A 13,896-nucleotide genomic window follows, 5' to 3' on the forward strand; every position below is an offset into this window, starting at 1 on the left:
TATTCAGCACTTTTCAGCTTATACACTCCTGGAGGCACCAGTCTTGCCTAACTGATAACAGAGGGAATCAAAGATGACCACACCTGTACATCAGACAGCTGAGTTATGGGTGTCAAGTTATATGTGGGCAGATATCAGCCAAACCCTTGCAATGAGTCCCCTGCAACTGCTGCCCAGTACCACAGCTCAGAATCTGCTGTGCTTTCATCAGGCAACCAGCACAAATCCTCTGTCCTGCAGCCTGGCATTCACTGAAGTCAACAGAAAGCTCTGCTTCACTGCCTGTCCACCTGGCTCTTCATATCCCAGGGAACAACACAGATGCAGAGAACTAGCAGATGTCCTCAAACTTTCTTTTTGGGATAGCATAGTGTTTTCATTAATAAAGGCTGGAATTTTGGTAATCTAAATAGTAAGCAGAAGAGTTAATTATAGAGCTTTGCCCATGGGCAGGAAAACATCTGGCATAACATTCTCAAGGAAAAATCCTGTTTTCTCAGCAGCCTGTTTTACTGAGCTGGTATTTGAGCAAGCCAGTGGGAATTTCCAAACAGAAACTAGATCACAGCCTACATACAGCCCCTTAGCCATAAAGACAAGTATTTATAGGGCTTATAACACACACCCCCAGTGCCCGTGCTGAGATGGGTTAAGCAGTACATTTTCTGTTAACTTCACTGCTGCCTCTGCCTGACAAAATGAGAATGGCAGCACTTTACTGTCCAAGTATCTCCCCCTTTATGGCTGTGACATGCACCTGAACACTCGCCAAGCTTTCCCGGCGGGCACTGGCAGATGAACGGTCTCCGGTTGGCTTCGTAGCCCACACACTGCATGTCCCCTGGGCACGGCTTCTCCAGGCACGGATCCGTGGAGCCTGGGCACAGTGCTCCTGCAACAAGGTAAAACACTGTCAGGGATCCACAGTGTACAGCATCATCTGCTGCAACACAAGAGTAATGAAAGACCATTACTGATCGCACAATTCAGTACAAGCAAAAAATGGCTTAGTAATAATAACAACAACAAAAAAGCCCCAGCAAACCTTCATAGAAAGGAACAGCTTTTGGGCAAGTACACAGCAGAACTGCAATAGTTCTTTTCCAAAGACTGCCCTAAACCCCATGGGAACATATTATAAAAACAAACCATTATGAGCAGTAACTGGTTTATAACTGTGTGTGATAACTCTCAAGCCATTCTTTCCCACAAAGCTTCCTGCATGAGGGCTTTAGAGATACAAGTGAAAAAAATTGCTTGAAGCTAAGCACTCCTCTTCCTCCAGCACACCCATGAGAAGCAAATCTAAGGAGGTAGAAATGGTCACAGCACCAAGCCTGCCAGAGTTTAAGAAGCATTTGGACAATGCTCTCTTGGCACATGAGGTGATTCTTGGTGGTCCTGTGCAGGGCCAGCACTTGGACTTCGATGATCCCTGTGGATCCCTTCCAGCTCAGGATATTCTGTGATTCTAAGCCATGCTTGGGCTACAGTGACACCTGGATTTTTCATTCTCATACTACACAGGACATGCTGCCAGCTTTACCATACAGCACAGGCAAATTTGCCCTCTCCCTATGTTCCTTCTGACATTTCTGAGATCTTACCTCCTATCCAGCTTGCCCAGGCTACCAAAACCTGCTGTCCTTTTTTCTAATCTGCAGGGACAGAACTGTACTGACTTTTCAGTTTGCTTAAAATACTTGAGAGACACAATTATATGTAGCTTTTTCAGAACCCCCTAAATTCTTTACATCTATCATGCTGAGCATATCAAGGATTTACTATTTAAAGTCTATCAATGTCAAAAGAATTTTTTGCATTTCATGGGGTATAGCTAAAACTTCAATCTAACTTTTCGAATTGTCTAATTAAATCTCTTTTGATTGCCCTAATCTTAAAAGATTTGCACACACTGTCTATAAAAATACAAAACATGATACAACTATTGCTGCTTAACAGATGAATTTTCAGAAGTATGTGACTTCCACAACAGCTAGCCCCTTCTGGGTTGCAATAAGGTACTTGGGAGATGCAGGGTCAGTTTCTACATTTGGGCATCTGTGTATGGAAGTATGAAGACTACTTATGAAAGTAGTCTTCAAGTGCAGAAAAAAAGGCACTCCTGCCCTTGCTTTTGTTGATTTGCAGCCCCAGCATGAATGGAGGCAAAGGCAGTTGCTGGGAATGAACAGACACCTTTTCTTTTGTTTATCAAGTTAATTTATTTAAGACATGCAGGTGATGAATTCAATGACAAAAAACACCTTCCTACCTATTGCTTTCTGAATATTGGCAGTTCTTGTATATTGCAGGATCCATATTGTAGAATTCTTATCAGATTCAAAAACTAGTTTATTTTTTGAGCACATTATTTTATTTACAGTTTATAAAGGAAGGAGTCAACCTGCCATAGAGTACATCTCCAAAAGTAATGAAATAAAGAATCTTACTGCTCTCACATTTTTGTACAAGCCAAGCAGGGCTCATAGTAAGCATAGCTGAAATTACCTGACAGTGTAAGTATTTTCTGGGAGAAGAAAAATTACTACTGTAGCTTTCAGAGTGGACATGGGCTGACTACAAATATGGCAATTACTGTAAATGTCCTCCTTGATGTACAGCACAGTCAATTTAATGTTTAACATCCTCTCCTCCTTTATCAAACATTTGTTTGAGAGGTCTATGGAGTAAAAGATTTACAGTACTGCCTGTAGCACTGTTAGAAAATGATGCATGGCAATCTTTATTAATCACATTAGTAGGTAACATTAACAGGAGTAACAGCTGCAATACACAGTCACACTTTAGGCCTTATAGAATCAAGAAAAAACTGTCATAGGGTTCTGGACTACAGATTATTATTTTATGTACATGTAAGATCTGTAGAATTTAACAGAGAATGTGATGTTTGCTATACTTTGCTTTGTTTGGCTTTTTTCTTTTTAGAATAAAACTCCTAATTTCTTAGAATTCAAAGGCAAGCAACATTTATTTCTGAAATTATAATGGGTTGTTAAAAATTCTACTGCTTTTTATTTTCGCCTTGGTTGTTTTAGCTATTTTAACTCATTCTTATGTGACAAATACACAGCCTTCTAGTGTCAGCAGAGTATATCTCTTCTTTGAACAAACTTAAAACTTTAGTGAGGCTGCAATTCAAGTGAGCCTCTGTGTAGCTGACAGACATGCCATTTGGACTAAAGCCCCACAGCTCGTCACTGTGCAGCAGAAAGAGACACTGAGATTTCCAAATGTGGCTCTGCAAATTTTCACATCCCCTAACCTATGACTGTATCCTTGACATGAAGCAATAAAGGAACAGCTTCTTTTGTTATTCACCTCTGCCAGGTTTTTTTAACCTGATTCAAATTCTGATTTGTACTTTGGAGACATCCTTTCACATTCAGAAAATATATGGAAAAGATCTAACGTACTCTGTGCAACGGTGGAAAGAACTGTTTATCCTGAACGGCCAAGAATACTGCTTCTGGTAAACTACAAGGAAACCAACTTTTTATTCATCCTGCTGCAGCAGGATTTCATAGCTGTCACAAAACTTTAAAATATTCAGACTTGCTAGAAGTGCTTTATGCCTGTCTGTATGGTTATAAGTACATAAGCCACAAATCTGCATTATTGCATTGCCCCAGCTAACACACATTTTCAGGCTGATTTCACAACTATGAGGAGCAAAATTGTAAAATTGTTCAAGGTTACGTTGTCCACATCAAAGATTTACAGCCTGAGTTTAAATAAAATTATTCTAATGTTGCATTTCCACTCCAAAGAGCAGTCTATTTTCCATCCAATAAAAGATTTAAGAAATACAGGTTCAAATTGATCTTTTTTTTTCTAGGCAGGTCCAGACAATCTCGAGCATTCTCTTGAAACTCACATTAGTATTAATAAAAACTGTTCTTTACAAGGTACCACAGAAACACACGAGCTAGCATCAAGCAGTGCGTGGCAGGAAAAGGTGGAATAGACCCACTTGATTTTGACAGATCATCTTCAGTTAAATTCTCTAAAAGAAGATAAAAGTATTTCAATCTTCTAACCAATATACTGAGGCAGAAAACACTGTTCCATTAAAAGACGAGAGATTTATTTAATTCCTATTCCTTCCAAAAAGGAGCACTTCTAGGATTGTAAATATATTTTGAAAATTGAGTGCTTCAAGAATTTTAACTTCAGCCTTGTGATATTAGGTGGTTTTCCATCAGCCCAGTCTCCTGAATCTGTATGAGTACTACAAAGACTCTGCTTTTTCACTTATATGAAAAAAGCTTGAAAGGAAGGAGATTCCTGAAAGCTGGAGCTGCAGGAACACAGGGACAAAACCTTCCTTGGACAAAGGTGACATAAAACAGACTACATCCAGATCTAACCAAGTTATGTGCAGTTCTCTGTTCCCAGCACAGACCTTTTCCTTCAATTTTCCTTGCCAGGAGAATTCCAGGCTCATTAATATGCATGTGTGTGCTTCCTGAAAATGGGAAAAGCACTGTTGTACACATAAGAACTGGGTTGCTGATGTCCAGTCCTTCAAAGCATCCAGGACTCTTTGAGAGGCAATGTGTGCTCTGTGGAGCTGAGGCCAAAAATCACCTCTGAAGAACAGGTCCTGTATTAACAACAGATCCTCACAGTCTATGATTTCCTTCTGTCAGAGCATTCACAAAATACTAAAAGTGGCTTCATAAAGTCTGGATTACCTTGTTTCATGAGAAAGTGGTCCAAGGCCCTGTTCTCTTGATTAAATAATGTGGATGTGTCTGCATTTTTGCTGAACACTCTTGGGGCAATTAGAAAAATTCTTTCAAACTATTAGGCCAGAACCATATTAAACATTTTGAAATAGAATTCATCTCATCTAACTTTAGGGTATCCTACTGATTTTAGACATCTAGGGGGAGATGTATCACAATATTAAAAATACCTCCTTCTTCCCACTATCTGCAAATGGGGCCTGGAGTGACCTGGACAGATGTAGATATAGGTCCATATTTGTCAAGACTACTTCAATCCATTCTTTGCTCTGGAACTTATAAGCATACCAACACTTTTGTAAGATCATAATGCAGAACAACTCTAGAGCAAAGCAGTTCCAACAAAACCTGCTTTGCCCCTGCACCTTTGTCTCAACACAAAAGAATTACTTTGCATCATGAAAAAATACGGAATAGATTTTTGCCTCTGAAAAATGAGAATGCTGTGAGAAATGTTTTACAGGAATATATTTATCCCATTCCTCCTACATTTATTTCTCCCTGACAGATGTTTGCATACCTCATGCCATGTGATGGGAGGTTGGTAATTGCAGAGCCCCTCTGGTCACGCTGACACAAACCCCAGTTTGTGACAATATTTTTCATACAAACACAAACAGATGAGCAAAAAATCTAAGGAGAAACTGTGTTATTGGAAAACTCTTTAGTTCAATTTTATTGATTTAAAAGCTAAGATTGATGCATGTGAACTTTTGAACTTACTCTTCCAGAGATGAGCTGCTGAAACTCCAACGTTCACCCACTGCCTACTTTACAGTCTCCCTGCATTTTCACATTAGATAACTCTGTTTGCTCACAAAGGTAATCTAGGTAAGTTATGCACAGCTGGCATGCATAAATTGTGCATATCTGTGACATCTGCCAGTGGACAAAAACACTCCAAGTATGATACATATTTCAAGAATGAGTGAATTAGTTCAAACTCAAGCTTTCTGGGCCATAATTGAATCAGATCTCTGGAAACATATGCAGTATTTTAATGGCTTTTTCATAATACAAGGTATTAATATTTACTGGATGTGGAACTATTTTAGCAACAAAGGAAGTGTAATACTTTTATTACACTGCTAATATCTTGCTAATGCTGTCTTGTTAAATAAGCCAAAACAAATTGTGCACTTTTTCCAGAATTGCTGCATCTGTGCATTTATTTATAAGAACTACTGATGGAAGAAGTACTGCATTTTTCCAACTCTCTTACTCTAGTCTTTAGCTTTCATGGAAGCAAAACTACCCATACATGCTCTATTATGCTCTCACAGGTCTCTGTCATCTCCTATGTGAGAAAATACAGTGTGTTTGCCTAAATACCAAAATATTTACTGTGGCTCCTTTAATTAAAAACAGTAGAAGAGGATTAAGCATTAACTAACGAGGAGAAGGCCCAAAGCATGAATTTTTGCTTCCCAACAAGGTGTATTATTTCTGTGCAAGTGATAGACACCAAGGTGTTTACCTCTTTGGCAACTCTACCTAACTCAGCAGCTCTGGACATTTTTTTACTACAGGCTGTATGGCAGGCTGGATGTGCTCAACCCCACCCCAAATCGTGGGGATCCCCCATGGGAAATCCCCACATAGTGCCTCAGACAGGAGCAGTGGGAACCCCTCTGGCTTTTCAGCAGGACCAGGACAAGCTGCCTGCTACAAGTGTTCCCTCACAGCAGTCTTCAAGGCCATGACAAATGGCCCAGAGGCTGAGGGCCACAGTCGCTCTCAGAACCACACTGCCTCTCCAGCAGCCTGTCATCCATTTTGAGGATTGACTGGTACATGACAGAAAAATTTGGAAATCGCTGTCCCAGCTGAATTTCTGTGCTTCCATTGAAAGCTCGCTGCGCCAGGAGAGCTGCTGGGTCAGAACTGTGCTGCACTGCAAAGTCCCTTTTTTGGAGTTAAGCTAAGAGATTATGAGGCAGAGGGAATAATACATCATTATTGACTTTAATAGGTAGTGAAATGAAATTATAAACAGTGAAAATTTTGGCTGCCAGAAAACCAATTTCTGACTGTGAGGACTATCACTATCCCCATGGAGATGAGGATTTGTGATTTCTTGATACAAAAGTGAGACTAAGTTTTAATTTAGAGAATATAAAGAAGTTTGGCAGACAGTGCTCCCGCAGTGGCTCCTGGACCTGACTGGAGGATATTGCAGCATTGTCCTTTTTAAATCTGTGAAAATCCTTTACTTCAGAGCCTTTCATGTGTAACAAAATGCTGACTATTGTTATGATAGATATGTCTATTTGAAACTTATAAGACTCTTCGTTAAAAAGTGGACAGATAGTCTGCTCTTGAATGTACCTCAGATAGAGATCATGGTATTTTTTCAGAATTGAGCTTCTTTGCCACTATTATCCAAGTGCCACAGGAAGAAAAATGATTTCTGGTTAAGTTTTATGCAATTTATTCCTATTTTCATCCCCACCGAGGTCAGTGGTAAAACATGAAGACCTGCTGACTGCTGCAGAAACAAAGGTCGGTTATTGAGGGCTATGGCTGCTGAATTCTTGTATTGCTCTGTGTGTGTGCGCATGTGTGCTTAAGATGAGGGAGACTTAGATGTATTGATTTTACAGCAGCTTTTTTCTCTGCTCTTAAATGAAGTGGAATGAGGAGCAAATAGTCTGGCAAACAAAAGAAATAGAGCCAGTATTACACTGCCCGAGGTTTTAAAATCCAAGCACAGAATCATACAGAAGCTTGGCTTGTGAGTCTGTCATATGCCCATGTGAAATCTCTGCCAAAATGTGGAGCAGCCTGAAACCCACTCTGTCCCCTACTGCAGCATTAAAGGTCAGGAAAAGTGCTTGCTAATAAAATACTTCATTGGTTTCTGTGGCTGTCTGCAACAATGGGACTGAGAAAGGCCTTTCCACCTGCCCGGCTTAGGTCAGGGGTGCTTTTCCTTGGATACTGCTGGTGCATTGCTGGAGAGCAGGCTGCTCTGCTGCAGTCACAATCCAGGTTTATTCCAATGGTGGCACCAACTGATTGGGAAACTACATCCCTCCCTCTCCTGGTCCTTCCTCTCCCACTCCTTCCCCTCCCCTGGAAGCTGGCTGATTGCAGAGCCTCCAGGAAAGCAGTCATTGTCGTAAAAGGCCAAAGTTCATAAACTTCCATTTACATCAGTAAACACGAACAATTCTTCCCGAGCCTGAGAAATCAATTCCCACAAGGCATCAGCCAGTCGTGCTTTAGTGGACTGAATTGAAATGCCCCTTCTAATCTGCATCAGAGGAATAAAAAGGATCCTATCACATAATGTGCAGCGATGGGAGGGGAAGAGGGGGCAGTACTCACCATTGCACATGCAGCGCACATTCCTGTAAAAGCGGGGGCACACAAAACTAATTCGCGCCGTGCTGTAAGTCATCAGGGAATGTGAATCAATAGACAGACTTTGCTCACAGTGCTGTTCCTGACAATCCAGTCCGGAGCAATTCTTCTCCAAGATAGCAGAAATACGAATCACATTTTCCAAGTGTCTCCTCGCATTGCTAAGCTTCTGGATCAAATAGGCAGGCTTATAGAAGCCGCCGCTGTGCATCTGAACGGCGAACAGCATGTCGAGCTGGCTGCTGCCCGCCACTGGCTGAATGCTGATGATGTGCAGGCTGTCCTGCTTCTGGGAGAGCACCGCGTTGCGCAGGGTGCGCCTGAACCCGTGCATGTGCAGGCCCACAAAGTCTTCCGGGGAAACGTTCTCGAAGCGGATGGTGACCGTGTTCTGCAGCATTTCCTGCAGCAGCTGCTCCACGTGCACCACAACATCGATGGGCACCTGGAAGCGGCCGTCGCTCACGGAGACATTCAGGACGTACTTGCCGTTATCCAGCCCTCCGAGGGCGATGATCTTCCCGTCATGGCTGTTGACCTTGAACAAGCTTTTCTGCTCTGATTTTAGGGTGTATGTGAGGACATCGTACACATCCTGATCTGTGGCATGTATTTTCCCAATGACTCCCCCAGGAAAATCATCTTCCATGGTGACAATGAAAATCTCCAGTGGAATGGCAGTTGGTTTATGAATGCTCTCTTCAATAACCCTCACCTGAACATAGGTATGGGAAACCTGCTGAGGCTTCCCAGAGTCCTTTGCCTAATGTAATTTAGAAAAAAAAAAGAAAAGAAAAAATAAGAAATAAAACCACACACGGAACACAGCCTGCAACCGTAACTTCTTGCTATGTATATTCTCACAGAATCAGTAATTCTGGAAAGAAGTTCTCAAAAGAACGCTCAAATGCATTTGCCAAATACGTATGTAAAGAAGTGTCTCAGCCGTTTCTAGCAGTGGAACTTACAAACTCTTTAGGGAAGCACTGATCTCTAAGTGGATTGAAGAGAGAAATGTGTCAGTAGAATGTCTCATTACTCAAACTGCAATGTTCCCAGGATCCCACAGCTATCACTTGTCATCTTTACAACAGAGAATGTACCAACAACGTGGTACATTCAGCTCCAAACACAGTTTGGGCTCACTTCTACCCTGGAGAAGAGACTGAATTCCAGTGAAATATCAGCCTTCTGCATTGCTTGGTGTGCTCCAAAGCATTCCACACTCTGCTTAGTTTGTGTGGATGTGAGGGAGTTCAGAATTTTTCTACAGCATTCTGTCCTTCTTTACCTGAAGCAACCAAGAAACATGCTTGACATAAATAAAATTTATCACCCTCCAAAAATGAAATAGGTGCTTGTGCTGTTACTAATGATAAAATATGAGAGCAGCACTGCAGTTGGAAAGATGACTGGATGACCCAGAGCAGGTATTATAGCATCATTTGCACTATTTTTATAGAGAGCAAAAGAGCAAGTCTGACAAAAAACCCAAGGCCATCTTGACAGAAAGGTGTGCAAACTTGAATCAGGGTCCTTTCCTACAATAAGAAAAATGTTTTGTTGAAGTCCCTATTACGATATACTGCTCCACACATTTATTTGCTTCAGAGAAGAACAGAAGACTAAACTGCCACTAGGCAGAGATGTGGGACGCGTTCAAAGATCTTTGTATTTGGACACAGGAGGAAAACTTACAAGCTGAAGGAAAAAATGGGAGGATGACAACAGTAATACGGACACTACTACAAGCACATTAGAAACTCTAAGACACTCTAAAATTTATTCATCTTCACTCATAAAAGTGCTGTGAGGAGTATTTAAAAATATTTTATATATGTGTGCAGACAAAAGCCCAGGTACATAGAGAAGAGATTAGGTCTCATTCCATTTTCTATTTTAACATTAATTCTTAATAAACCTCATACAGTGGAGAAATCTGATAGTGGAAAAGAGAAAGCAGCACTCTGGCACATATGGATGGAAAGAAACACTTCTATGGTCTAAATACAACAGGAAACTATAAAATATGTTTTCACTGCAGAAATCCCTGAAGAAAATAATACTGGGAGAAATTATGCCTCCACAATCCGACAGCATGGTTTTCTGAGCATGTTGGTGCATCTCAGACATGGTGGTGTGTCTAATATTTCACTTATATGAAATACATGGATCTCTAAACCTGGTGGATGCTGCTCAAATTTAACTCTCATGCCCAGTTTTGGCTACACTAGAACTCTGGCTAGCAAATGACTCAGAAAGCAGGATATTTTACTGTTAAGGCATAGAAAGAAAAGAGAGAAAGAGAGAAAGAGAGAAAGAGAGAAAGAGAGAGAGAGAGAGAGAGAGAGAAAGAAAGAAAGAAAGAAAGAAAGAAAGAAAGAAAGAAAGAAAGAAAGAAAGAAAGAAAGAAAGAAAGAAAGAAAGAAAGAAAGAAAGAAAGAAAGAAAGAAAGAAAGAAAGAAAGAAAGAAAGAAAGAAAGAAAGAAAGAAAGAAAGAAAGAAAGAAAGAAAGAAAGGAAAGAAAGAAAGAAAGAAAGAAAGAAAGAAAGAAAGAAAGAAAGAAAGAAAGAAAGAAAGAAAGAAAGAAAGAAAGAAAGAAAGAAAGAAAGAAAGAAAGAAAGAAAGAAAGGTAGGTGATGATTTTTTATTTCCCTATAAGGCTAAAAATAGGTTTCAAGAATATTAAATGGCAAACTAGTAAAACTTTGATTTGAACTGTTAGTTAGCATCAGAGCCTGTATTTTGTGAATTGTAACCAACAATTGCCTCTAAGGATGCTACTGCTGTGAACATCATTAAATGTGCTTGTAAAGGAACAGACAGGCTGTGCTTAGAGAGATACACACCAGCAAAGAAAGTAGAGGAAGCAAGAATTTCCAGACACAGCTTATGGGACCATGACTCGTTTCAGTGAAGAGGTTCATTCCCTAGACCTGCATATTTATTGAACCCTAATACATCTTCTCTGCCAGACCTGAGAAATGTGGACAAATTACTTTTGGATTTACAGTTTTTGGCAATCAAAATTACCCTGGTTACAAAGCTTCTCAACAATTATTCTAAAGCTAAGTTTGAGCTGAACTTCTATTGCATGTCTTATTTTGACATTCTTTAAAAGCTAAGTTGACCTTGGAAATGTGATTTCATGAATTCTTGGAAGGCTTCCAAAAATTTATGATTAAATTTATGACTTAAAAGCAGAAATTATTTTCCTTCCTAAAGCAGTATTTTGCAGTGACTTGTTCTGGGGTGTATTTATATGTATATAATGCATTTTTCTCATTTTACTTCCTTAGCCACAGAAAAAAATGATGAAAATCTTAAACCATAACGGTTGCTGCTCAGAAAATTCATTTCATGCCAAGGAAATTGGAAAGGTGGCTGGCTACCTATTTATATTTATATAAAACCAGGTTTAAGAACATCAAAGAAAATATTCTGCACTGTGCATTTGCAAACTGGGATGTGTGGTATTTACTTGTAGAATACAGTGCATTAAAAACAACCCATACAGGGAAAGTACAGGCTGCCTACCACGAAGAGGTTTTTGTTTCAGTGTAGAATGCAGATGTAAAAATCAAGCCTTACCTGCACGCAGAGCACATACTCAGTTGAGACCATGTGCTTGAAGATGACTGCAGACCTCAAAACGCCATGAGGGTCCAGTGTAAACTCCTCCTCTTCATTTCCAGTGAGGATGGTGAAGGTAAAAGGGGGGCCATTGTGAAAAGAGTCTTTGTCTGTCACTACCAGCTGCAAAATGCTTGTGCCCACTGGTTTATTTTCCTTTACACATATACACAGCGTATAAAGAAAAGGATTAAAATGATACATATTGCAAGCATGAAATAGCACATTTTTCTATCCTGAATATTCAACTGAATGCTCTTTGCTGGCATTTCACAAGCTGAGCTTTGTTGACACCGCTTACGCCCCATGGACCAGGGGCAGAGATGAAGGAACCTGCCACACCTCCAGGGCCTGCTGGGCTCTCTCTGATACTCTGTCAGATCAGGACTGACTAAAAGTCAAGACTCACACCCAGAGCAAGGTACAAAGAAGTGTGAACTTATCCCAGAGCAAACATTTTGAGGTTGGAGTACCTGGTGCAGCAGGGATGAATGTTAAAATGCGTGCCAGATGCTGTGGTTAAGGAGCCTCAGCAAACAGAAACTTATCAAAAGACTCAAGAAAGATTTGTTTATATTTTCCTTTAGATAAGATCACTTGATACATGTTTTGCAGATAGATCATCAAAAGGTACTTAACTGAAACCAAATGCCCATGCACTTTAAAAGTCAGAGAAGTTTTTGATGTGCAGGAGAAACTTACTTGAATTACAGCTGTGTAGTTAGCTGGAGTAAACACAGGGCTGTTATCGTTCACATCAGAAATGTCCACATTGACTGTCACAGATGAAGACAAAGGAGGGGTACCACTGTCTCTTGCCTGGACAACTAATGAATAACCAGATATCTGAAAAAAGGTGAAAACATTAAATCATTGTGAAAACGGCCCTAAATTTTAACCCAGGTTCTTTACATTCAATGCACCACAATCCATATTCTAAGGAAAGCTGTTTGGCCTCATTACCTTCCTGCCCTTAGTATAACATTATCCTGTTTATCACCATATTGTGCCCCTACTTCTGTTTTAAAAGGCTACCAATAAACATAACAGCTTCATTGTACTAAAATAGCTGCATCAGATAAAGCATTCCTGAAACAAAGGGGCAGACAGAAAATAAGTGACAGATAATATCTGAACTCAGCCATTAGTCCTGTAAGCTTACATTTCCATCTCTCCTAGGTGTCCGCTAGGATAAGTGACCTGATTCTATTTATCTTACAGTTGGTTTCCAAGATATTATATAAATTGCTTATTAGAGCCAGCATCAGTTTGACACATACTGTTTCTAAAGCAGTGATGGAGAGCCAAGAAAAAGTTCACAGGCAGTTGGCTTAAACACACTGGAAAACATTTGGGAGTACGAGGGACAACAGTCTCTGTAGCAACAGAATATTATCCACCACTCTGCAGAAGATAAGTGGGCTTGAGTCTGCTTTTTTGCAACAGACACAAAACAGTGCAGTGCAGGCAGTTCAGTGCATCATCCACAGGCCCTCCACACACATATGTGCCCGTGTGTGAGGTGTGAGCATATGTGACAACTTGCAAAAGCTCTGTCTATGCACAGTTTATGGATGACAGTTGGATTTTCCGAACTGCATCCTTATGTTGGCTTCCTTAGGTCTTACAACTGCTTTTTACTGTACATTGCTCCTTGCTCTGCAGAGAAAGCTGCTGACACGTCTGCCCCTGAATCCTCCCACAGCGGAGCAAGAGAAGGGCAAAAACATGCTGCTCCACCCTCTCAGTGTCGGGCTGGAAAGGGGAAAAGCATGGCCCTGCAGAGGGGAACAAGACAACGTTAAAAGGGCTTTATTGAGAAGGGCATGTGAGGGAAGGAAATCCAAATAAATTTGAAAAATGGCAGCTTTTTTTGCGGTAGGGAGGAGCTCAGACCTAGCACACAAAATAAGGGGGCTCTTCTGGGATGGAGGACAAAGCAAAAGGCAACATGATTTGGGGGGTTGTATGGAAGAGATACACTGTGATTTGGGGGGGGCAAAGTGACACAGGAGGAAGAGCAATCCTGAGCTATGGAAAGTCGAGTAACTTGAGTAAGAGAATTAGAATCTGTTTTTTAACTGTAATTTCCACTGCTAGCTAAAACCAGAGAGTTTTGTAGAAT

The 13,896-nt window shown here is 40.6% G+C and overlaps 1 protein-coding gene across 4 annotated transcripts in view; it reads right to left on the reverse strand.

Annotated features, from left to right (window-relative positions):
• Positions 1-13,896, reverse strand: part of FAT3 (FAT atypical cadherin 3) — a 399,599-nt gene that overhangs the window by 35,242 nt on the left and 350,461 nt on the right. For all 4 annotated transcript variants that reach the window (XM_064719072.1, XM_064719053.1, XM_064719062.1 and 1 more), the window contains 4 exons: positions 12,474-12,617; positions 11,730-11,927; positions 8,103-8,901; positions 758-892 (listed from right to left, as the gene is read on the reverse strand). In XM_064719072.1, the coding sequence (XP_064575142.1) occupies positions 758-892; positions 8,103-8,901; positions 11,730-11,927; positions 12,474-12,617 (1,276 nt within the window). The remainder of the gene's footprint in view (positions 1-757; positions 893-8,102; positions 8,902-11,729; positions 11,928-12,473; positions 12,618-13,896) is intronic.

This window comes from Zonotrichia leucophrys, chromosome 1, assembly GCF_028769735.1.
Source record: "Zonotrichia leucophrys gambelii isolate GWCS_2022_RI chromosome 1, RI_Zleu_2.0, whole genome shotgun sequence".
Taxonomy (NCBI): Eukaryota; Metazoa; Chordata; class Aves; order Passeriformes; family Passerellidae; genus Zonotrichia; species Zonotrichia leucophrys.